The following is a 25,367-nucleotide window of genomic DNA, read 5'->3' on the forward strand; positions in this document are numbered from 1 at the left end:
CTCAAATTTTATCTTACATGTCTGACTTGAAAGTTCATTTTCCCTAACAATGTAAAAAAAAATAGTCACTTAGTAATTGAAAACTGGTTTATTAATTACTAGGTTTTTAAATTTAGGACATTAATTGGAGCTATTTCTCAATGTTCAAATATTGAAAAGATCTATGTCACAAAGAAGATACAGATAGACTGGTAAATGCAAAGAAAGTATTTTACAAGTTGCTTATAAGAGACAAAACAAATCATGAAGTAAAAATCTGTATAAAGCAATGTTTCAGTTCAATAAGTGCCTACAATGAACTCTACTCTGAGAGAGATTAAATTCATGGCAGTATTTATTATTTAATCTACTAAAAGAGATTACATGATTAAATTATATTTACACACACATACACAGACATAATTATATATGCACACACACAAATATAAAAAATCATATCTACTATGATGTATGTATATGTGAGAATATACATAATTTGGAAAATTAAAGAAAAATATGACAGAATGGATAAAGATAGAAAAGAACTATTATCCAAAGGAATCCAGTATCAGTTATAAATTACTGACATTTCTGAAGTAATAGATATGTGTAGGTAGTGATTATGACTATCCAAACAACAGGTTTATAACTATAAAATAATTATAATAAGGTTATTCAGAGATGCATAACTCAATGCAACCTTAGGAGTAAGGATACTTATGAATAACTAAAGGGAAAGATATTACTCCTGAAGATTTATTTCTAAATAATGGTTTCATAAAGGGGAAATATCTTTCTCTGTGATTGGTATCCTTTTACACACTAGAAAATACACTACAAAATCATTAAATAATTTTAAAATGGAAATCATATAATAAATATAAAAGCTATATGCAAGCTGAACACAAAACATGTCAACAAGGTGATTCACTTAATAAAATCAAGACTAAAGAGACTGAAACCTGGAGAATTACAAATAAAGTAATTTATTATGAAAAAAAGATTTCTCTCTGATTTCATTTTTTCATTGGTCTTTTTTATTATAGAAACAAATCTAAAATACAAAATATTTTATATTATACTGTCTACAAAATAAAATATTCACATCCAACTTCAATCTCTCACTGATACCACAATTATTTTCCTCCTTAGCTAAACACCATTACCAATTTGGTGGTTTTGGAATGCTTATTTGTACGTTTATATATAATTTCTTATTTATTTATTTACAAAACTTGAACTTACATATTGTAGTTTTACAAAAAAATTGAGCTTTACATGATTGGATTTTTTATTTAATAAAACAAGACGCAGAAGATCTCTTGCAAGTATGTACAGCTACACTGCCATCTGGATAACTTCACATAAATAAAACATCACATTCCCATAGTTATCTATTATCGAACACTTTGATATGTTGTAATTTTTCACTTTTATGAAAAATCCTACTGTGAATATCGTGCTGTATGGAACTCTTGTGCATAAGTGGGAGGATATATTCATTATCTATGAGATTACCAACAATGGACTTAGGAAAACTTCATGAACTCCAATCGTCTTCTAAAAACCATGGCATAAAACTCTTGACTCTAAAAACCATGGCATAAAACTCTTCTAATCTATTTTTATATTTTTCTTTGTTGAGGTTATCTCCTGACATGTGTCTGCCTGCCTATGGATTTATCAATCTCTGTATAAATGTCAATCTTGTATTATAAGCAAAAGCATTAAAGCTGAATTTTTATGCAAAGTTATGTAATTTCTTTTCACTCTTAGGATTCCATGTTTGTACACAGTTTTAGCCATAGTATAAAAAGAAATTCTGATTTATTTCAAAGGTATTATAAATACTTATTAATTATATTTCCAGAAATCATTCTTACCTGTGTAACTTTTATATGATCATGGGGTGTAGGCTCACATAATCCAGTTAAATCAGGATTATAACTCCTCCCATCAGGATAAAGATAACTGGATTTAAACAGAAACTTTATTACCTTAAATATACAAGTTTTCATTATATTTAAGTGTATTTAATCTTCCATATTCAAACATATATTCATGCTTCCTTTTTTTATAGCCAATCAATAAAATCTTTCATTTTCATAATATTGCAAATCATTTTTAGGGGACTTAAAATCTAGAAATGACACCCATATAACAAATACATAATAAAGACTCAGCCACTAAAGCAATCATTTCAATTAAATACCTCTATTATGTGTTCTTTATAAAAATTAAAAATTTATTTTACTGATCAATTACATTCTATTCTAAAAGTATGAGTATACATTTATTTACAATTAATACATCCTTCATCTGAAACCAAGGGAATGTTAATTATATCATTTTATAGCATGTTTAATATCATATGAAGAGAAAAACAGAAATAATGTCATTACTTTCCTACAAGTCCTTAGACCACTTCTGTAGTGTTTCTTTTCCTATAGTTTCCCAGTCTCATTCTTCTGAATCACCTTCTATTTTCTCTAATAGAGCCACACGTGCACCTGCCCACACATATACATATTTTTAAAAATCATAAACTGTTTTACAGATCTATCTTTCACTGACTCCAATAAAGCCATAAACACAGAATGCTGTATAGGCAGAAGGTTTTATTGTCACAGAGAATGGAAATCTGAACTAAGTTACCCATAATGACACCTTCGTCCTGTGTTAATTCAAAAGTTTTTACTCATTATTCAGAAATTGATGGAAAGTCAAGGTTATTATGTTGGCAAATATTTCTGGCTAAAAAAAATCTGGTAATTTTATCACTAGATATCATCAATTTATTATATTATGATTTATCCTGTTTAATAGCATAGTAATTCGAGGGTTTAAAGATTAAAAATAAAATAGTACAGGTATAAATATTTTAAAACTATACAAAATTATTCTGTGACATAATCAAAAAATGCTTATCTTTAAATGAAAAATCTATAAAACATGTTGGCAACTAAGTATTAGAATTACCCTAGAAAACTAAGAAAAATGAACTTAATATACAGACAATTCTTATACAATAAGTGACAGATCAGTGAGATCATTTTTTTATTTAATTAAGGAAAGGAGCTAATTACATTTGCATATGACCCAAATTTCAAGTGTTATTATGGGGATCAGTTTAAAAATTAATCAAATATTAAATGAGGAATAATAAGCAAAAGCTGATAAGCAATCTGATTTTCACATTCTAAAATGTCCATTTAAGGAATTATTGTGAAATATTTTATCACACTTCAAAAATACAGAAATTGTAGGAAAAAATCAGAAATAAAAAATTGCAAAAATTAAAACAAGGATGCCAGAGGAAAGAATAAACAGTTCTATCTGCCCCATGGAGGCAACTCTAAGATTTCTGACCTACCAGGGAACTGCTGATGAGCTACTGTCAATGGCAGTGAAGAAATCTTGGCTGATCATCAAAATAAACCTCTTGATCAAAATATATCATACTATGGTAGATTAACTAGAAAGAAAAATAGCTGACCTTGATGATAGTGGGTCAGATGATATCCTGTCGTTTTACTGATCCTCAGAAAACCTCTAACTAACATACAAAAATCTATTTTATCCTAGTCTACTTTTGAAGTTTGGATTCAATTAGCCAGTCCCTCTGAAGATTCCCAAGTGTGTGTGTGTGTGTGTGTGTGTGTGTGTGTGTGTGTGAATATTAACTTGCATAAGAATCTAGGGACTTTGCTATACTGAATAAATATTACAATTTGTTACTTTTTAATTGACTTTGAAAAATAGATGAAAAATAATAAAAATACAAACGAGAATATCAATATTATTCTATGTACAGATTGGCCCACTCTATTCTCTTTATGAATTAAAACTTTCAAGTGAATTTTCTAAAAAAGCAAGCTAGAATCATAGTGAATCAAAGGCTACATATATGAATCTTTAATGCACTGGAGGCAAGGTAAAAATAGCATATTTATGAAAACTAGAAAAAAAAAGAGAGAAAGAGACATTTGGTCCCACAACTTGCTGTGTGCAATTACTACATAACTAATGTCTTGAAAACTTGTAGCTTTTAAAAAAATACATTTGTTTTCTTCACATAGACCCCTTGAGTTCTATTTTTTATTTTGTCTATTTTATTTTTATTTTTTGATGTCTGTTTGTGTTTTTTAGTAATAACTTAGGAAAAGGGAAAACTCAAATCATTTGGTCTTTGCTAACTCGGTAGACTACCTCCTTCCAGGTTTCCACCACAGTCCATCCCAATTGATGCTGCAAGTTGGACTACACACATTTCCAAGTTACTCAGCAAGGCAAGGGGTAAAAATAGTGTGCTGAAGTGACACTGAGATACAAGCATAAAGAGGAGAACACAGGACTAAAATTGTTAAGAACCAAGATATATTTTCAATAATGGGCCAAATAGATTGTCAAGATGTTCTATGAGGGAGAAAAGTCATTAGTTGACAAAGGAGAAGAATTAGATTTTATATTTTAGAAGAGAATAGCATGAAATTAACTGAATTTAGCTATTAACATATAATTTTGAACTATGAATTCATTATTAGTGTGAATAAAGGAAGGTATACAAAGAAGAAAAGGAAAGGAGGTGGAGGAGAAAAGGCTAAGAAGGAGAAAAGGAAAATCCAGCACCACCAGTCAAAAGAAATAGTATGACTAGGAATTTTAGCTTTACATGAGACAAGGAGAGTTAATTATTTGCAAGAATTTACTTTTAATATTCACCATCCATTTGACAAGTCCTATTAGGTCTTGATTTTTCCTATGAAATATATAAACATGTAATTTGATACTAGAATGTGTTTGCTACAGCATATGGTTAGACTAAAAAACTAGGCTGCCTTAACATGACTATTTAAAGAGAGAAACAAAAAGAACTAAGAAATATCCATTTCTAAGTCTTGAGATTAAAAAGCAAACAGATTGCCAGCCTCCTTCTCTGGTCCTTCATCACTAGGCAGTAACTACTTTTCACATCTGATGGACTTTAAACACCCTGATTCCCATTTCTTATACTTACAATCCTTCCCTGCTGCCATCAATCAGGGCTTGAAATAAAGGCTTGTTGTGAGGTATGGTCTGTAAGATATTGCCATCCCCAGTCACATAGCCAATGGCCCACTGTCCCAGTCGAGTGCAGCTTAACCGGAAAATGTAGCTACAAAACAAAGAGAAAATTATGTCCAAGTTCGGTCAAAAAGTGTTACAACAACTAAGGAATTTTTTTTTGTTTTGTTTTTAAGCAAAAGAATACACAGAATGATTTAGAATTCCTGCTAAAATTTTCTTTTAACATGTTTTAACACCATTATACTTCTCTGTATATTGATGTGTATGACACTGATACTCATTTCTTTTCATTTAAATATCTCAAGAGTTTCATGAGAAAAAAATGAAGTTCTAAAACTACCAAGTGATTTATGACAATAACCATCAAGGATACTGTTGTGAAAATGCTGCTGGTATAAAATGGCTGTGACATGAATTAATTTTGGAAAGTAACAATAAAATAAGTAAATTTAATTTGTTCAACTCAGAAACTGAACTAGTTTCTACTGTTGAATTCAACATATTACTTTGTAATTTAAACATCAAAATTATCCATTTTCATTGAAAAATAACTTGATTTAAAATAATACATTTTCTTTCACACATTTCAGTGATTCATCTTTAAATGAATCTCAAAAGCGTAGAAGTATATTAATGAAAAAGCAATCTGGATAAGCTCAAATTTTCCATTTAACTCCACCAAGTTAAATATCTTTCAATAGAAAGTCAAAACACCTCAAAACCATAAATCAAATGAATGACAAATTCCTTAAAATTAATCTCCAAATGAAAGCAGACATTAGTTTGACTCTAAATTTATTTATTCATCATTTATTTATTCACTTAGCTGTCTATTTCAGTTTGGATAATTTCTATTTATGTGCATTATACTCAACCTTGCCACCATGATTTCCATATCTGTTAGCTACATTTGAGTTACTATATAAATGTAAGAAATAAGAGAAATAAGACCTTAATTTCCTAATCAATGAATCATGTACTATATAAAAAAATTTTACAAATGTAATTTAGCATTTGTAATGGCGATTCAGTTATGGGCTTTAATTAAGTTGTATGTTTAATGGTAAAATGTGATTTCTCTATCAAGGAAATTGAGTTTTTAAAGAAATAAATAAATTGTGATTTTTTTAACATTAGGAACGTCACATGTGATAAAACCATCAGAAAGGACCTTTGTCAAAGCAGTCTAAAAAATACTTCCCTAGAGAGCCTGAACACAAGATAGTAACCTATCAACTATTGCCATCCTCAATCAGAATCAGATAAAATAATTCTGCCCAGAATAATGGTTGTGATGTTATGAGAATAACCATAAAATCATAAAAAGTCACTATAAAATATAATTTGGGAGATAACTAATGGTGTTTCTAAAACTGATTATACAGAAGTTCAAGCAATTCATGTGGGCAGACTATAGCATTAGTAAAAACTGGTGGGAGCAACAATATGGCTTTTGGAATAATTTCTTCCTCTCTGAACTTTTTTGCTCTACAGTTTCACTTGCACAACTCTTAATATCACTTGCTGCTGATCTTTTTTGTTGGTAGCTACTTCTTTCCAGCTTCATGAAGTGAACTTTTGCTGTATTTCTAGCATATTACTCTCCAACAATGGCATGAATAACAATCAGATGAAATAGTTTTATGTTTGCAGGGTAGTTCATGTCATTCTTTAACACTAAATGTTATCCAAGGGATGTATCCTGTGATTCTCAAACATATTTTTTTCTTCCTGCTGCTAGAGACTGAACCTAGGACCTTGTGCATGCTACACAAGTGGTCTACCACTGAGCTATACCCCCAGTCCTCAAACATATTTCATCAGGTAACTAATAGTTTGTTAGTTGGAACACAAATGTCCTTGGAATAGACCCAACTATTTTCCTTAGTACAAAACAAAGGAGAAAGACCAGTTAAACATATCCTGCAAAGCAAATATTTACCAAAGGTATTTGATATGTTCATGAAGAGTTTCCCTAAACACATTTTAAATATTCGCATCACACTTATGACAATTGCGAGAGATTACCCATTTCATCTCTAGGTATACAAAAATATGGTCATGAGAGAAGTTTGAATAAAACTAAATCTAAGTCCTAGTTAACATACAAAGTATCTGACCTGTTCTCAGAGTCACAATAATCAATTCTCTTCTATCTAATCAGAAGACATTAATGGAAGTCAATGTTTTCTGTACCACCAGCTGTTTTTCCTATGGCATAGCAATTTTTATAAAATGGAAATTTTCATTATGACATGATAATGATAGCAATTAAAACTGGATTATACATAAGAAGATTTTGTTACAAGACAAACACCCTATGCACTACAAATTAAATAAAAATGATCCTAGAATGAAGAGGTAGACTTAAAAAAATAAAACAAACCAAACTCATTTTGAAAATAAACAATCTCTATTTGAAAATCAGTATATTAATGGACTTTAGAATGATATCTCCCACTATCCTGTGACAGTCCCGAAGACAGGTCTCCAATGTCACTACTGCTGTACCCAGCACATTGCCTGGTGCAGCACAGATGCCTCAGTACCTACTATTTGCCTAACTCATTTTTAGATGGGACAGGGAAAAAAGTACTCAGCCTGGGAGAAAACAGATTTTCTGGACTTGTTACTAAATAATGTGTGCTTTTGTGGTCAAAGCCAGAAAGTTTGACCAAACATGCAATCATTGTGTGTCTCACTCAATGTCATCATTTGAAAAATAAATTATAAATGCTTAGGCTATAAAAACAGCATGGGCTATTAAAGAAAAAGCTTTCCAGGACATGAAATTGATTTAATTATAACAATGTGCTTATGTACTTATATGTATTTATCCTGAACCTGTGTGTATACTTACATGTATAACTACTGATTACATACATACTTTTATGGACTTATCACAGAACCTAATTAAATGTCTTCAAAACACCTTTAAAATAATGAACATAAGGGACTGGGGCTGTAGCTTAGTGGTAAAGTGCCTGCCTCACACATGTGAGGCACTGGGTTTGATCCTCAGGACCACATAAAAAAAAATAAATAAAGATATCGTGCCCATCAACTACTAAAAGAATATTTTTTTAAAAAAATAATAAACATAAATCTGCTCTATTTATTTTAACTTCAACACAATATTCAAGTATTCAAATTTATACATGTAATTTTTGTACACAAAGAAAAGAATCACAAAACAATCAATACGTTAATATCTTATTCTAAATGGAAAAGCCAAACAGGGAAGACTAATGAATCTTCATCAAATTACATAGAAGCCCATTCCCTATCACTTTATGAACATGAAACTTCAGAACAAACACAATCTATCAATTTAAAAGACTCAATTAAGAAGTACATTTTGTTTTATTGGCTCTTCCACCCCATCCCTTACTTAGAAATAAATCATAGAGGATTTTTCTTTAAACTCATTACATATTATTGGTAAAAGGTCTTACCTTCCAGGTTTGGCACTGTACTTCTGTAGCCGTGCTTTAACTTCATCATATGTGAGAAATGCCATATAACCTGGATGTGTTACAGCTAAGAAATTCCAATTCCGTAAAATAGAGCCCCAAGGCTAAAAATACAAATAAATTGAAGGAGATTACCTAGAGAATATCAACTACTGATTACATACCAACCCATTTCTTCATATACTTAATGCAATTCCCCCAGATATTTCTGAAGTTAATATGAGCTTATGTGTTAGCCTTTCCTAGCTATTAGCAAACATGGAATAGTTTGTTCTTGTTTGCAGAAAAGAAATGGGATTAGAAGGAAAAGAAATTTCCTAAGACCAGAATACAGAGAGCAAAAAGGAAATCCATGTACTCTCTAGTCTATTTTTAGTACAGCATTCTGATCATTTGGAAGCATAAACCTCATACTCTTTAGTTTAAAACCTTCTTAAATAAGAGTCACAGTCCTTGTGAATTGCCCATAAAGACTTAATGGACTGACCTAATAGGGTTTGATACCCAACTCTCTTTCTGTCTCCAACTGTTATTATTCTTTCTGCTATTTCTCCAGTCGTTCTGACCTTTCAGTTCTTGTCCTGAACACAAACCCCTTAGTCATCTCAGAGTCTTTGTTTTTGCTGATTCTTTTACTTAAACTTCCTTCCCCCAGATATCCATGCGCTTCCTCTTTCCAAATGTTACTCTCAGTGAGCATCAAGGCATGTGTGTCTATCTATATGTATTTATAAATACTTATATATATGTACTCTCATACAACCTAATTGAATGTGTTCAAAAATACCCGGAAACAATATGAAAACTTTTGACAAAAGTAAACTAATCTATGTAAAGCCTAATTAACTTTGCAGGAAATATCATAACTTATAACCATTGATGTTGGTGATGAAGACAATAAATTTCTTTCTAAAAAATAATGTCTCTTTAAAACTGTTACATCTTGAGGGGGACAAGGGAAGAACAGAAGTTCACAAGTATAGACAAAGGGAAATGAAGGGAGGGACGATGGGATGGTAATAGGAAAAACCATTGAATGAATCAGACAACAATACATACACAACTAATAAAACTCCACATCACGTACAACACAAGAATGGGATACTAATTAGAGTAAGTTATATTCCATGTATGTACAATATGTCAAAACACACTCTATTGTCATGTCTAAAATAATTTTTTAAAACAACTGTTACATCTTGTCATATTCCTAATCTGCCAGTCTGTCTGTTTTGGCTACTACTATGCACTCAGATGCCTCATTTTATACTTAGAAATCATATGATAGAATTTAAGTGTTTTGGAAAAACTTACACATTTACCACAAGCCCGCTAAGGATAAGGAACATGCCTATCTCAGTCATTCACAGATACCAAAGCCATTAACAGTATCAGATACATACTAATCAGGCAGGGATGATTGTTTTTAAACAGATTCCCTAAATAGTGACTTGTACTAGTGTTCTTTCCATGGTAACAAGATACTGTTCTCACTTTTGGTTTACCTTTCACAGCTATAAAGTTAGCAAAGGTTTATAGTTTAAAAGTGAGTTATATAAAAACTTTTCACATAAATATTTGGTTTCTATCAATGCATCAATTTCTCTCTAATCTGATTAGCTGTCCCTCTAGTTACCAATCAAGAGAAAAAAGACAGCCAGTGATAGACAACTTTGCTTGAGGGTGTAGATGAATCATCTGTGCAATATTTTTGAGGCTGAAGGCACATTTATTCCAAGAAATTGGCAGCACACTATATTTGATGTTCCAGGTTCATAAATCTTCTACATAAAAGAAAAAAAAGGTATTTATGTTGCCAAATTTATGCTGTTGAAACAGTTATCCTAGACAAGATCATTGGTAGGAGTTCCTGCTTTTGTTTGTTTTGAGACTTGTTCTTCATTATTATAAACCAAATTTCCAATTTACAAGGCAGAATTCTTCAAGGATTATGTCTCTTGAGATGAGAATAACAAGGGAAAGAATGATTTAGTAATAAAAAGTATTTTAGCCTTTTTTTGACATAACAAGAAATATCTTTGGGGTATTTCCCCATCTCACTAAAACAACTAATTGGGTTAAAAGGGAGCTCTGGAGAATACTAACATCAAAGGTTGTGTCTCTGCACTTAAAAATAAAAAGCATGTTTTTAATTTCCTTCTTAAGGCATGACTGAAAATGCATAAAACAATACTTGGAAAAATATCAGCACATGTCAAAAGAAAAACAACTGAGAAATAATTATTATTCTAGGTATTTTTGTTTTGCCCCCCCATTTACAAAGAACAATGGTAGAAAGAATATCAAATACTGGAGTCACACTCATTAAAGTCCATATATGACAATGAAAGAATTGTTTTAAAAAATGCTCAACTTTATAGAGAAACAGTACATAGCTCAAAATTCAAGTGAAAAATAAAAAATTGGAGTTTATGGCCAACTGCTACAGTATTTAACAACAAGTTCTTAGTACATAATCCAGAGGGTCAGCTTCTAATTGCAAAAATATTTATGTAATAAAATGAGTCTGTGCTGTTTTTCTTGTGAACACAACCCACTCAGAAGAATCAGAAGCATGTGGTACTTGTGTGTGTGCATATTAAAGTATCTTTCAAACTAATGGCTTAAAGAAGGCAAACAAAGTGCTTTGAATAAGAATCTTGTAATTCATATTCTCCATTAATGGAAGTCTTTTTCACACACATGAACACAAAGCTACATGAATTTTTTAAAACAACTATAGAAATTAATGCAGTGAATTAAAGACACTAGTCCCTGCATTTTCCTAAATGATGCTATTTCAAGAACCAATTACTGACTTATTACTTAAGCTGATAGAGGGTCCTCAGCTAATGTACCCAGACATACCCCGTCATTCTTCACTACAACTAATGACCTGCTCCCTCTCTTATTTTTCCCCATTCTAAAGTGTCTAGGATATTCCCCCAAATATTCCTTTCTTATCCTGAAACTCTACAAATTTAGTGCCCATTTCTCAATGACCAAGTCCTCTCTAACACTAGGAGAAAGGGAAGTGAAGTGCAGACCCAGAGAAAGGAAAGAGAGAAGCAAATCCTCACATTCCACTTCAAGACTGTAGCACCTGCCTAGCCCAATATCCCTCAATTACCTGGAGAGGAGAAAGAGAAGGTTAAAGGCAGACAAGAGAAGACCAAATGAGAAAGATGACTACACAATCACAGTGAGAAACTTCTAAGGACGCCACAGCATTCATTCAAGGTATACCTGGTAAGGAATGATGAGAGGCAAAAGAAAGAAAGATCTCTTTTACTTCTTTCATTCACTATGTAATCCTCATCTTCATCTGGACTTCTGCTGGCCCCTTCCTTCATACCCTTACACTGAATTCCTTCCTTCAAACCCCAGATCCTGAATGCACCTTACTGCCTTTCAGATTCTATTTGATAAGTACCCCACCCCCAATCATTCAGAGCTGGAAGAGTTCACTAACCACCAGTATCACTCTATAGTAAAATGTTCACAGTTACCGTATTAATAAAACATGTTTATATAGACTATGCAAACATAAACGCTAAATTAATATAATAAATTTAAGAAAATTAACCCTCAACGTTTAAAATAATGTAAAAATAGAAGATCAGGAAAAGTTAAATCTTGTAGAACAAATTTTATCATGTTTTACGGCACTTGTATGTTTCTAGTCAAAGCATCTGAATAAATGAAAAATGCCAGAAGTTATCAGTAAATAGAACAAATGAAAGTTTTTCAGCTACTTCTGTAATTATGCTTTTTTTTTTTAAAGAGATGAAGCATTTCGTGGCTCATTTTTTTGGTTTTATTAGCTCAAACTTTTCACAGTAGTTGTACTTAAAAGGACCCCTTTCTTTTCCCAGCTCAGTAAACATAAACAAGATACATAAACCTTAGGGTATCAAGGTTGCTCAAGCTGATTTAACGTGAAACAGCTTATCAGAAAATAAGTACTCATATTAAGCAGTAGTTTGGGTAAGCATTTAACCAAAATTAAGTTGCTCTCATGCCTTTAATATATAACTCCAAGGCATTTTAGCATTTAATACTCACACTAAAAAGTTACCCAAGCTTCTCACAAAAAATAGATACTTCTTAAACTGAGCAATTAGGTTTAATGTGTGAATATGACTTTTGTTTTCTTCCTTCACATGGTGAAGAAGCAAAGCTCCTATTATATGCAGAGTCTTGTATTATATTAAATAAAAATATTTAATGTATTTATTCTGTAAAATTATCAGAAACTTCTAAAGAAAAGAGAGCTTCTATTATAAAATGATAAGCCGCCACCCTATCCATAACAAGGGAATAATCATCAAACAACTATACGTTTTAAAATAAACAAAACACACTCTTTTTAGTATCTTATCTAACTTTTTATTCTAAATGCAAGGCAGAATTCTGATTTTAAAAAATTAATAAAGTAAAATTCACTCTACATATACTGACAGGAGTTCATCTGTCTTATATTAATGAGTTATTTAATAAATTAAAAGTTAATCCTGTGCAATGTTGCTTCCTTGCATCAAATCTGTCACTGAGTCTTTGCCAGCTCGGTCCAAGCAGTTGTAAATCAGAGGAAAAATTCATACAGTGTGAAAAAAAATGAAACTAATTCTATGTTCTAACATGTGTTGAAAGCATGTTTCAATAACAATACATCATGGTTTAGGTTAAATTAATGAAAAACTGTATCAGAATATAACTCTGGCTTCTAATTGATTTATCTCACAATATAATTTATATTACTAGGAAAACAAAAATTTTAAGCAGGACTCTCATTTTATGACTACCTGAATTGAATCCCATAAATAATATACATTTAGTGGCAAAGCCAAACTCAAAAAAGACAAATTTTGAGTCTTAATGTTAAAAATAATTACATGAAGTTATGCAAAGAACAAAAGGTAGCTTCCACATGATACTACTGCCCATATTATTCACTTCTTTACACACAGAAGGTGTAAACAATTATAGAGGATTGAGTAAAACAATGAATAGAATAAAAATGTCTATCTTAAAGCTGTTAATCCTAGGGAAATCACAGGTATAAATATCTGAATTTTCAACAGGAGAGCTTTGTTACATAACAGTTTCTATGGAATAGTATACAGGAATTGAAAAATCCTATCAATTAAGTATATTATGTTGACATGGAAAAATGTTCATTTCATAAGATTCAATGAATGAAACATTTTTTAAAACAATATAAAATCACAGTATCTTTCTTTATACAACAGTTTACTATTTCTAACTTTACTCTTCACCTTCTGACCTAATGAATGCCATAGGCAAAGAGAAATGCAAATTAAAACCAAACTGAGATTTCATCTCACTCCAACAGAATGGCAATTATCAAGAACATAAGTAACAATAAATGTCAGAGGGGATGTGGGGGAAAAGGTGCACCCATACATTGCTGGTGGGACTGCAACCACTTTAGAAAGGAATATGAAGATTCTTCAAAAAATTAGGAATGGGCTGCGCATGATGGCCCACACCTATAATCCCAGCAGCTCAGGAGGCTGAAACAGGAGGATAGAGAATTCAAGCAAGCCTCAGAAAAAAGTGAGGCACTAGGCAACTCAGTGAGACCTTGTCTCTAAATAAAATACAAAATAGGGCCAGAGATGTAGCTCAGTGGTCAAGTGCCCCCAAGTTCAATCCTTGGTACTCAAAAACAAACAAACAAAAACCAACTAGGAATAGAACCACCATTTGACCCAGTTATCCTGAACCTTGGTATATATCCAACGGATTTAAAATCAGGTACTGACACAGCCACATCAATTTTTATAGCAGCACAATTCACAATAACTAAGCTATATAGCAACCTAGGTACCATTTAACAGATGAATGGATAAAGAAAATGTGGTGTATATATATACAATGGAGTATTACTTAGCCATAAAGATGAATTACTTTTTAACATTTGCTTGTAAATGGATGGATCTTGAAACCATCATACTACGTGAAATAAGTCAGTCACCAAAAGCCAAAGGTCATATGTTTTCTCTGATATGTAGAAGCTAACCCAAAATAAGTCTGGGATGGTGATGGTAAGAAGAAAGATTGATGTAGTAGACAAAGAGGAATGAAGTGAAGGGAGGAGAGATAGGTAAGGAAAGACAGTGTAATGAATCTGACATAACATTCCTATATATATACATGGATACACCTGAGTGCACATGTGTACATCCACAAGAAATTAACTTTTTTTTTTTTTACAAAAGTAACTATTACAAAAAAAATGAAAGAAAAAAGATAAATATGGGTAAATGGCAGAGAAACTAGTAGAGTAGAGGGAAGAAAGGAGAGGTTGAGAGAGGGGAGAAGGAAGGGAGGAAATGGAGATTGGATTAGAAAAAGATATATTCCGTGCATTTATAATTATATCAAAATAGACTCTATTGGCATGTACAACTAAAACAAACCAATGTGAGAGAGAGAGAGAGAGAGAGAGAGAGAGAGAGAGAGAGAGAAAGTTAGTTGAGATACAACTCTAGCAAATGGCCATCGGCAGTGGTGCATTCTATCAGAACTGGGCTGAAAGGTGAACAAAATAAAGTGAGAAACTATATAGGGAGTTTCAAACAAAGCTCCTTTACATGAGTCTTTTCAAAACTGACAGGGCTTACTGGACCTGAAACTCCATATTTACTCCAAAATGCCTCATCTAAACTTACAGAAATGATCAAACACTTATGTGAATAAAATTATAGACAGCTAAAAATAAGACTTTTCCATAAATTTGGGTATATGTGTAAGAGAGACAAAGACAGGTACAAAAACACACACATCCATGTATACACGTAGGAGGGAGAAGGGAAGAAACGAAAGGACGGATAGATTAAGCAGGTCTACAGCTTACCTGAAATAGCCTGGTAAAAATATCAAATTCAAAAACTGAAATGTAATCATTGCAAGTTAAATCAATTGTTGATTTTAAAGCCATTGCTTCCAGGCCAGAGCTAATTTGATGAACCTCATGAAGGCACTGTCTGAATACTTTCCATGGTACAATGGTTCTGTAAAAGGAAAAAACAAAACATGTAATTGATTAAAGGGTCATTAAAGATATACCTTCCATTGAAACAGCACAAATAAATAAAAATAATATATTTGTAATAAAATAAAGAGTTGAGAATACTGTCATAATTCAGGTCACATGTAATCGGTTTTCCTAAATTGATTATTTTTATTTTCTAAGAATATGACAAAGAATTAATTTTTCTCTCAAATAGCCTTTAGCTATCAAGATATCTCTACAAACACACAAAAGCATGTATTTGGGTCAAAGTTCTATGTATCATGATTTCTTGATTTATTTATACAAGGTTATTTAACTCTGAATCAATATTAAATTCTCCCTTTCTGTTTTTTTTAAAAATATTTATAAGATTATGGGTATGCATAATAGCAGAAATCTTTTATTCATTACACAAGAATAATGTGTATTCACCATCTCAAAAGATTAAATTGGAAAATTATCAAGACATATCTAATCCTTCCCTGATGTTTTCTGCAGAGACAAAATCTCATGTTATTTATTTTTCCATATGAATGCAATGATAAACCTACCTTTTAAAAACAGTAATTATAATGGCTATCTCTTGGAAATATACATCTACTTATTAATTCATTTTCATTAATCAAAAAATTTTAATATGTAACATAGTATGTGTTTCAATAATTAAGGAAAGCACAGGATAGTAGTAGACAAAGGTCTCCCTCCCAACATACCCTCATATGAACATTTTCCAACACTCCCTACCCTCATCCCTCCAATGAAAATCAGTAAAGCCTGTTATGCTCTCCTTAGTAAGCTTACTTCTTTAGAATGGCAAATGCCTATTCCTGAATATATGAAATGAAGAAACAATTATATTTTAAAACATTTAAACTGTAGTTTACAAAATATGATTGCATAAGACCTAAGTGCACCCTCTTAAAATGTAGCCAACAATCAAACTATAGGTTTTTCCTTACCATTGTCTCCTGAGAAATAAAAGCCCTAAGCAGAAGTGTTAATCCTGCCTGGCCTCACCATAGACCAAACCTCCCAAAGAAGTACACCACTAAATTACCACTTTCATATTAATGAATAACTATCTATAGCAGTGTTTGTGGAACTTCAGTGCACATCCAAATTATATGAAGGGCTTATAAACAAAGTTTGCTGATCTCCCATCCAAATATTCTTCCCGCCTGGGTAGGGCTTGAAGATTTACAGTTCTAACAAGTTCCCAGGTAATGTTCACACTGCTGGATTGGGGAGCAACACTTTGAGGGACACCTATCTGCTGTATCTACTACTGTAGAAATACAAGATACCATCTCTATCCTTAAAAGGTATACACTTTGGGAGTAGAAATAAGATTTGTAGTCCTAAAAAATAGAGAGGGAGAATATATAAGAAGTGCTGGAATATGGATACACTAAGGGCTGGAGAAATTCCAGGAGTCTGTAGGAAGTAACATAAATAAAAGATGAGACAGGCTTATAATACTATGCTGTATTTGTAAGAAAGTTTAGGTTTGATGTACTATTATATAAAAGAAAAAATATGAGTCTTAATACCTCAAAAGGCTCTTCTATATGTATGAAAAAAAAAAAAACAGGAAACCACAGAGAACTGAAGAGAGACACCACATCAGACGCCATTTAGAAGAAACACACGTCAGACTCTGATTAAGGTTAACAAAATGCTGCTGTTTTAAAAGAACAAGTAAAACTTTTAATAATACTAGAAAGCCACTGGTTTATAGTGAAGTGTAAATATGCAATTATGTCCAGCTTCATTACAGTGACCATGAAAGTACTGCCTAAGCGGCACGTTTTTCTTTTCCAAATTAAAGTTTCCAATACTCAACACACACAAAGGATATAACCATAGAGGGAAAAGAGTTGATCAAAGAACTACTTGGCTTCAGCAGAGCACAGATAACTATCTCTTTTGTATGGAAAATAATTATTCTGTTTTGTGTATAAAGTATAAAAAATAAATATACTGGAAAAATAAAAACCCTTGGTATTTGTTTTATGTATAAAATATAAAAGTTAAAAAAATGATTGAACAGACATCTTTAATGTGCCTCATAAAAATTATTATCATCTAATATTTTAGACATAAGTAAATCATAATACCAGGGGAACACCAAAGCACATTATATAAAATGTACAAACTTACATAATTTCTGTCACCATACCACCTTAGAACAATTAACAAAAAGGAAAGCTACTTGGGTAAATGAAACTTTATTACAGTTCCTTTGTGATAAACCTAAGGCCCAAACAGGCATTATTTCAATGGAACCTTAATTAAGGGTGGTAACAAGGATTAAGAAGCTAGGCATTATGTAGCTAATTTATCAGACAAAAAGGTTTGTTCAAGAGATTCTCCTCCTTTGATCAGCCCAATAAAACAGCCCTATGTAGGAGGTGAGGGGATTAAAGTGGGAGGCATTTTAAAGAATAAAAATAGAATACAAAGAGGTCTTTAAAAACAAACAAACAATAGATTGTTCTACAGCTACTGCATGCAAGACCTATACTTCCGAAATAGGATTTGAGGTGGCTACAACATTTTTTCCAGAGTTGTACAGGGTGGGTGGGGCTGGGAGAGAATAATTTTTTTTGCCCTTTTAAACACAATCGCAGCGACAAGCCTGTGGTGTTTCCTACTACCTCATCCTGGGAGACGAAGCTAGTGAGAGAAAAAGTTAACAGTAAATTGTTTTAAAAACATGTAGAAACTAAAGTAGTGGCAAAGTTCTAGGAAGAGAAAGAAAGGGGAAGAGAAAGAAAAAGAATTGAAAAAAGTTAACAGGCCAATTAACTCTCACCAATTCAGACAACTTGAATCTGTTCTTGCCACTTACAATTACAAACCACATTAACTTCAAGCTGAATGAGTTTAAAGATACACTGAAAAGGATGAGTAACTGTCAGTCTGCAAGAAAAAGAACACAAATCAATGAGCAGCCAGCCACTTGTTCTAACAGTGTGATTTCAGGATCTTTAAATTTCCAATAAGTGAACAGGGGCTGGGACCTCCAGTTACTACATGGAAATCCTTTGATAACATTTGACATTATGTGAGTTATAATGTCATCAGAGACAAAAATTTTATATATAAGGCTCTACTATAATTCTATTAGAAAATTACTCCTAATCTATCTGCCAAAAACCAAGAATAATTATCTTTAAAGGTCTTAAAACACATGGTAGGTAACCTTTCAGAGAAAATAAAAAAAATAAGATCAATCAGATGCAGGAAAACAAAACTGAAAATGTGTCAGTGGGTCAACAGTAGACACACACTCAATCTTCGAGGACTATCTCCTGCTGGGTAAAAGTGTAGAAAAGTCTGTCAAATAGTCTAGTTTGAAAATCCTGCAATTTTAAGATGTAAGTAAAAGGAATAAAAGAGTGTTAGGAAAATGATAACCAAAAAAAAGGTAAGATAGTTTTGTAAAACTTCTAATTTATAAAAAGCTATTGGTTTTATTTGTAATGAGAGAGAGAGAGAGAGAGAGAGAGAGAGAGAGAGAGAGAGAGAGGGGTAGGTTAGGTATACTTTTGTTGTGAATGAGAATTTACACAGTACTTCTAGAAGGCAACAAGTTTGGAAACAAGTTTCAAAAATATACTCAGAAAGACTACTTCTACAGGGGTTTGCCTTCAGATATTCATATCCAAAAAATATATAGCAGTACAAAACTTTGCCCAAGAGCCTCTTCCATGAAAGAATATTTATAACAGCAAAAACAAAAAATATTTATAACAGTGATAGAATATTTTACAATTGAAATTGTACTGAAAAATATTTTTCATGTAAAATTTGTTCGTGGCATATTATTAAATGAAATAGAATTTTCAAAATTATTCCCATATGTCCTATATGACTTAATATTCAAAGCTATTTCTATGTCTAAAGAGATCTTCAAAAGTTAAAAGAATGCCAGTGGACAATGTAAGGAGTGCAAGTGACTTCTTTAACATTTTATCTTTCTGATTTGTTCATGGTTTTTAACATTTTATTTTTCTACATGCTCTAATGAATCAAAAAACTATGCAAAGTATATTAAAATTTTAAAATGTATATTATGTAGCCATAGAAAGAATTACTGACATATGTTAATATTTTCCTATCATATAGTTTTATATGTAAAAATTTTTTTTAAAATTATAAACTACAAGAAATCACAAAATAATTGCTGCATATAAGACCAAAATTTAAAAAAAATCTTCTTCTATGTAACTCCAATATGTAACTAGAAAATAAATTTTTAAAAACTTTGGTTTTTACAATGTCATATTAAATGGGAATAAAGCTAACAGAAAAAGACCAAAGCTAAAACACAAACTCACACATGCACACATACATGCACAGAAATATAAAAGACATAAATAAAAAGATATTATGCTTTAGTAGAACGGCAGGCTCAGTATTATAAATATGTCAATGCTGTTCAAGATGATTTATGGATTTAATACAACTTCAATCAAAAATCCCAGGATGTACTGTTAGAGTAAGAATATACTGATTCTAAACTTTATAGTTAATGCCAAGAGCCAAGATTTAAAAAGACAAGCTTCAGTAATAATAATACCAACAAGCTTACCAACCCAAACTCTAAATTAATGAATATTGTGGCACTGACACCTGGATAGAAAGACAGATGAAACAAAACTAAAATTTTAGAACCAAATGCACCAATAACTAGAAACAATATGCCAATATCAATTACATATGAGCAGCAATGATGAAAAAAACGTAGTTTTCAAAAAATTTTGCTGAGTCAAATGGATAAACCCTTCAAAGAAATTAATTCTTGACCACTACTTCCCACCATATTAAAGAAAAATTAATTTCCAACACATCTCACACCTAAATGCAAAAGGCAAAGCAATAAAGTTTTTTAGATGAAACATAAAAAAAAAGTCTGCATTACTTTGGAGCAGGAAAAAAAAAATTAAACAGGATCCCAAATGCTGAAAGCATAAAGGAAAACATAAATTTAAAACCTCTATTAATGAGGTTATCATAATCAAAATGAAAAACAAAGTCATATATTAAAATAAACTATTAACATACCTATAATCAATAAAAGATTCATATCTATAATGTATAAAAACTTCTAAAAACAAATAAGTAGAAACAAAATGAGTAATTTTCACACATATGCAATCAAAGGAAATCAAAATGTTCAATAAGCATACAAAGATGTGTTCCACTTCATAAGTTATTTCCCTGATGCAATGCATTGTCACTCTACTAAAATAAAATGACTTGTTTGAAAAAGATGGATGACACTGTAAAGTGTTGAGAAAGATATGGAGCAACGGGAACCTTTAGGCAAATTAACAGGTATCAACAACAGCCCTGGAAAACCACTAAAGCTAAAACCATATTTATACTAAATACATACACCCATCAGAAATGCACTAAATGCACTTAAAATGCACAAGAAATGTTTACTATTAATAATAATGCAAAAAGAGGAATAAGTCAGTGTCTGTCAACGATAGGATGAATAGCAATGGAACAAAGAGAATGAACAAAGTATTGTTACATGCTAACAGAGAGGAATTCCACAAACATAATAATCAAGGAAGCCAAATTTATCCTTAAGGTACATTTGTATAAATTTGTATAATTGGTATGGTTTCAACTATGCATGATTCCATTCTGCTCCAGTGAGAACACAGTGGGCAGCTGATGACTACACAGGACTTGCTAAGGGAAGATGAGGGCTTTTTAGCTGCAGGTGATATACTACCATCTTAATTAGGGAGAGTTTACATTGGCATGTTTGTTTTATGAAAATTTCTCACCTTGCATTTATTATTTGTGGACTTTTCTCTATATGTTAAAATTTGAAAAATGTTACATTAAAAATCCAAGATTATAAAGAAAGAAATTTGGATATGGACAAGTAAAAATAAAATCAAGACTATCAACACATTTGCTGATTGCTGATTTGTGCCTCTGTTAGTGGTGATGGTGGTGGGAGTTTAAAATTCATTTTAGCTCAGGAACATATGCCATCTTGACTTGAAACATATCTATTAACCCATCTCACACTTTTAATTTTATGTTGAAATTTTCAGAAAATTCACCTTGATCAATAAAAATATATTCAGTGTCATCTTTAAATTGAGTATTATTTTGTTTAGAAGATAGAATATTCATAAGATATTTGATAAACTTTTGAGTTTTTCTTACGGATGTAAAACATTAGAACTGTGATTACTAAATGTGCTGACATTTCATATATAGTTCTTACTTAAATTTATTTTTTATATGATGACTCTATTTCTTAAAGAATATGAAAATAGGTTCTTACCAAGTTATCACTGCCCTCATCATTCATGATAGAGGAAAAGGTCATAATTTTATCATTAGAGACATTAGAAAAAAAGGAATACCATGGTTTCCCAGCAGTCTACAGAAAGCATATCAAAACCACTTTGATAAAATCATTGCCTTTTGAAAATTCATCATTGATAGAAAAGTACCATAGTTGCCTAGGATATTAATAATTAGATCTGACAATTCTTCCTCAGAAATGAAAATTACTGACTTTCATAGAGAAAAACACAGATATTGAGTATTTGTGATAGATTTCTTTGCCTTGCCAAAAAGTTCACAGCACTCTATGGTACAGACAAGCATTATTTCTCTACACAGTGGAAAACTATCATTCTCATTTTCATTCTGAAACCTAAACTCAGAATCATAATTTTTATGAGACTACCAAAATAAGAAAAGCCTCATTTGCATTATTCTTTATATACTCAATAACTTCATTCGTGTGATAAATCTCCTTTCTAACTTTTGTTCTCACATACTAACCTTAATCATAAAAATAAATTAACTATAGCCATAAAATTACTTTATACCTAATTATATCGATTTTTGGACACTGGAAATACAGCTTATTTGCAGAAAAAAAATAGGGAAAGAATTTGCAAACATAAAATTCATAAAAATGGGTTAAATTTACAGTTTTAATTTTCATACTTAGTAGATATTACTATAGAACAAGAGTAAGATTCTGGTCTTAGAACAAGAGATGACTGTTCTTTTCTTTACGAAGCACAACTAGTCTTGATTGTATTATCTCTGAAAGTTTAGTAATGCTTGGTAAGTTCATGAGATACAATAGCTAATGGGTCATGCAAGATGTCTTTGGTCCATTGCAGTCTGATTAAATGATATCACGAAATTTTGTACACTAAAATTAATAAGCTTTGGACAGGAGAGTATAAGTAAGGCTTTAAAATTTTCTCCCTTCTAACAATAAGAGCTCAGCTTTACAAAGAAATAAAAAAGTCAATAATGAAACAAATTCTTCATAAATCTCTCAATATAAGTCAACTAAGTTAACAAGCAATCAATGAATCAAGACTGCTAGAAGTATGAAGTAAATTGAGGCAAAAGAAAAAGAACTTCCAATAATGCTTCCAAAGCTCTGACAGGAGAAACCAGGTACATGCCATGCATAATTAGATCCACCAAAAGCTTCTTTCAGTAAGAGAAACTATTGATAATATTTTGAATAACTACTTTGTTATTAAAGAATATTAGTGTTATTCTTCAATAACAACATAAAAATAAAACTATGGAGGGAAAATAAATCTATTTAGTGTTTTACTCATTACTATTAAGTAACAAACAGTTTGTCTACCAGCAGGAAACCATTCTAAACCCTGAAAGCAAGCTGACCACTGAGCCGATCACAGCTTAATGCATAATGGCAGAAGACACCAGGTCTCCCAGCAGAGCTAAAGGACTTTGTTACAGCAAGTGGTAGTCAGAATATCAGCCGTTTCTTGAACTTTTTCCTCATTCCTCCAAGATGGTGCTCAGAGCTGCTAAATTCTGCATACCCTGGGTTTTGTTACTGGAGTAGGACCTAGAACTAAAGAAGCCCAAGTCTTTTCTGATGGGCAATAAGCAGATGTGCTCTCTGACCCAGAGAGAAATACTTCTACTAACACATAAGCAAATAAGCTCTGTGCTCCAAAGAGGGAAACTTTTTCTTGACCCTCTAAGATAGAAACACTTAGCAGAGAAGGCAGCAAGCATTCAGAGGGATTAAGAACCAGGACCTCTTTGAGTCCAGGGAACATCATTAAATATTTTGTAAGTAAATCAGTATTTCTCTGAATATTTTCATATGGAATCTCCTTATAAAATATAATGTAATTTTACTGTAAACTAGCCTGAAATAAAACAACATTATAATGAAGTCATGAATCACTAAAAAAAAAACAACATTTAAAAATTTTAGTAGGATTAAATGTTCAAAAAGTAAAAATGTAAAATAACATCTGAGAATAATCATATAAGTAGCTTAAAATGATGTGTCATGAAAGAGTTTAGAATTTTAAAGAGAAGACAAATCAGATTATTAATGCCTCCTTACTACAGTTAGGTAAACTTTCTTTTTTTTAAACTAGTTTGATCCTTTACTACTATTAACTGATTGATCTTTCTCTTTAAATCATATCTTCCTTTGGGTTCTTATAATGCCATATTCCCAAGATTTCTGTCCATACTTATCCAATGACTACTCCAAAATTCCTTAAATTCCTTTGGTACATATTTCATTCATCAGAATTCTTTAAGTGACTTTCCTTTTTATTCTCTCTATACCTTCTTTCCAATCTATATTAATTAGTCCAGTGATTTTAAGGATCTTTCAGAGAGTATAAAATCACTTATCTGAGGGCAGGCAGATAATGGAAATGTATCATGTAAGAAATGTAACAATGGAGGAGAAACCTAGAGAGGGCAGCTGGTACCACATGCAGCCAATCATTGCTCAATCTCAATTCTGACCTGCTGCTGCACACACAATTCTTACCTATCACATTTCTTCCATAAAATTTAAAACAATGTTTTTGTAAAACCAACAATGTTTAAAAGTTTGCAAATCACTTTAAAAAAATATTTAATATTGCATGAAGGAAAAGAAATCATTACACAGATTATCAATCTATCAACATAAATGTACTGACAAATCTAAAGTCTCTCTCTGTTTTTTTCCATAACCTCAAGGCCGTATAGCCAATCTACTAATCAATATTTCCACGCACACTTATTTAGATATATAGAAGTGACCACCAAACGACCTGTTGCCAAATTGCTTCTTCCTGTTTTTCCTATCTCAATAAATGCTATCCAGCCTTTAAAATCACAGACTGAGGCTTCACACTGGACTCCAGGAACATCTTTTTAATAATCAAGTCCTATTAATTTTATCTTCATATCATTTTCAAATCCATGAACTTTAATTTAGCCACTATAATCTATGCCAGTCTCCTACTTTATTTCTCTCCTTAAGTATTAGTTTCTAAAGTGTGTGACAGCCATAGACCCCAGGGGGTATACAGATGATCCTTTCCAGGACTAGAAGAAGAACTGAAATTCTATTTGCATTTTATATAATTTTTAAATTTTATATCATAGTATTTCCTTTATTTCTATTATGAACATTATTCTATATATTTTTACAGAGTAATAGATAGATATAAATATACATATGTACATATGCAGATGATTGATAGGTAGATACTTTGTGCTTGAGAAGTCATAATTAGGAATTAATTAGGAACAGTCATAAATTAGGAATAAAGAGTATGATCAGGATTTGGTGACTACTACTCAAATTTATTATTCATAATACAGCAAGAGCGATCTATCTAATGTGCAAGTTTGACCACTTCCCTACTTAAAACCTAGCAATGGTTTTCAATTGTTCTTAGGGCTCCAAAGAACAGCGTTTTAAAATATAACTTAGCTTATGAAAAACAAAAGACAAA

General features: G+C 31.6%; 1 protein-coding gene across 4 annotated transcripts in view; it reads right to left on the reverse strand.

Moving 5' to 3' along the window:
* Positions 1-25,367, reverse strand: part of Cblb (Cbl proto-oncogene B) — a 196,875-nt gene that overhangs the window by 73,587 nt on the left and 97,921 nt on the right. For all 4 annotated transcript variants that reach the window (XM_026406444.2, XM_026406446.2, XM_026406445.2 and 1 more), the window contains exons 5-8: positions 15,403-15,559; positions 8,502-8,623; positions 4,997-5,134; positions 1,863-1,950 (exon numbers count right to left, since the gene is read on the reverse strand). In XM_026406444.2, coding sequence (XP_026262229.1) covers positions 1,863-1,950; positions 4,997-5,134; positions 8,502-8,623; positions 15,403-15,559 — 505 coding nt within the window. The remainder of the gene's footprint in view (positions 1-1,862; positions 1,951-4,996; positions 5,135-8,501; positions 8,624-15,402; positions 15,560-25,367) is intronic.

This window comes from Urocitellus parryii, chromosome 2 (assembly GCF_045843805.1).
Source record: "Urocitellus parryii isolate mUroPar1 chromosome 2, mUroPar1.hap1, whole genome shotgun sequence".
NCBI lineage: Eukaryota > Metazoa > Chordata > Mammalia > Rodentia > Sciuridae > Urocitellus > Urocitellus parryii.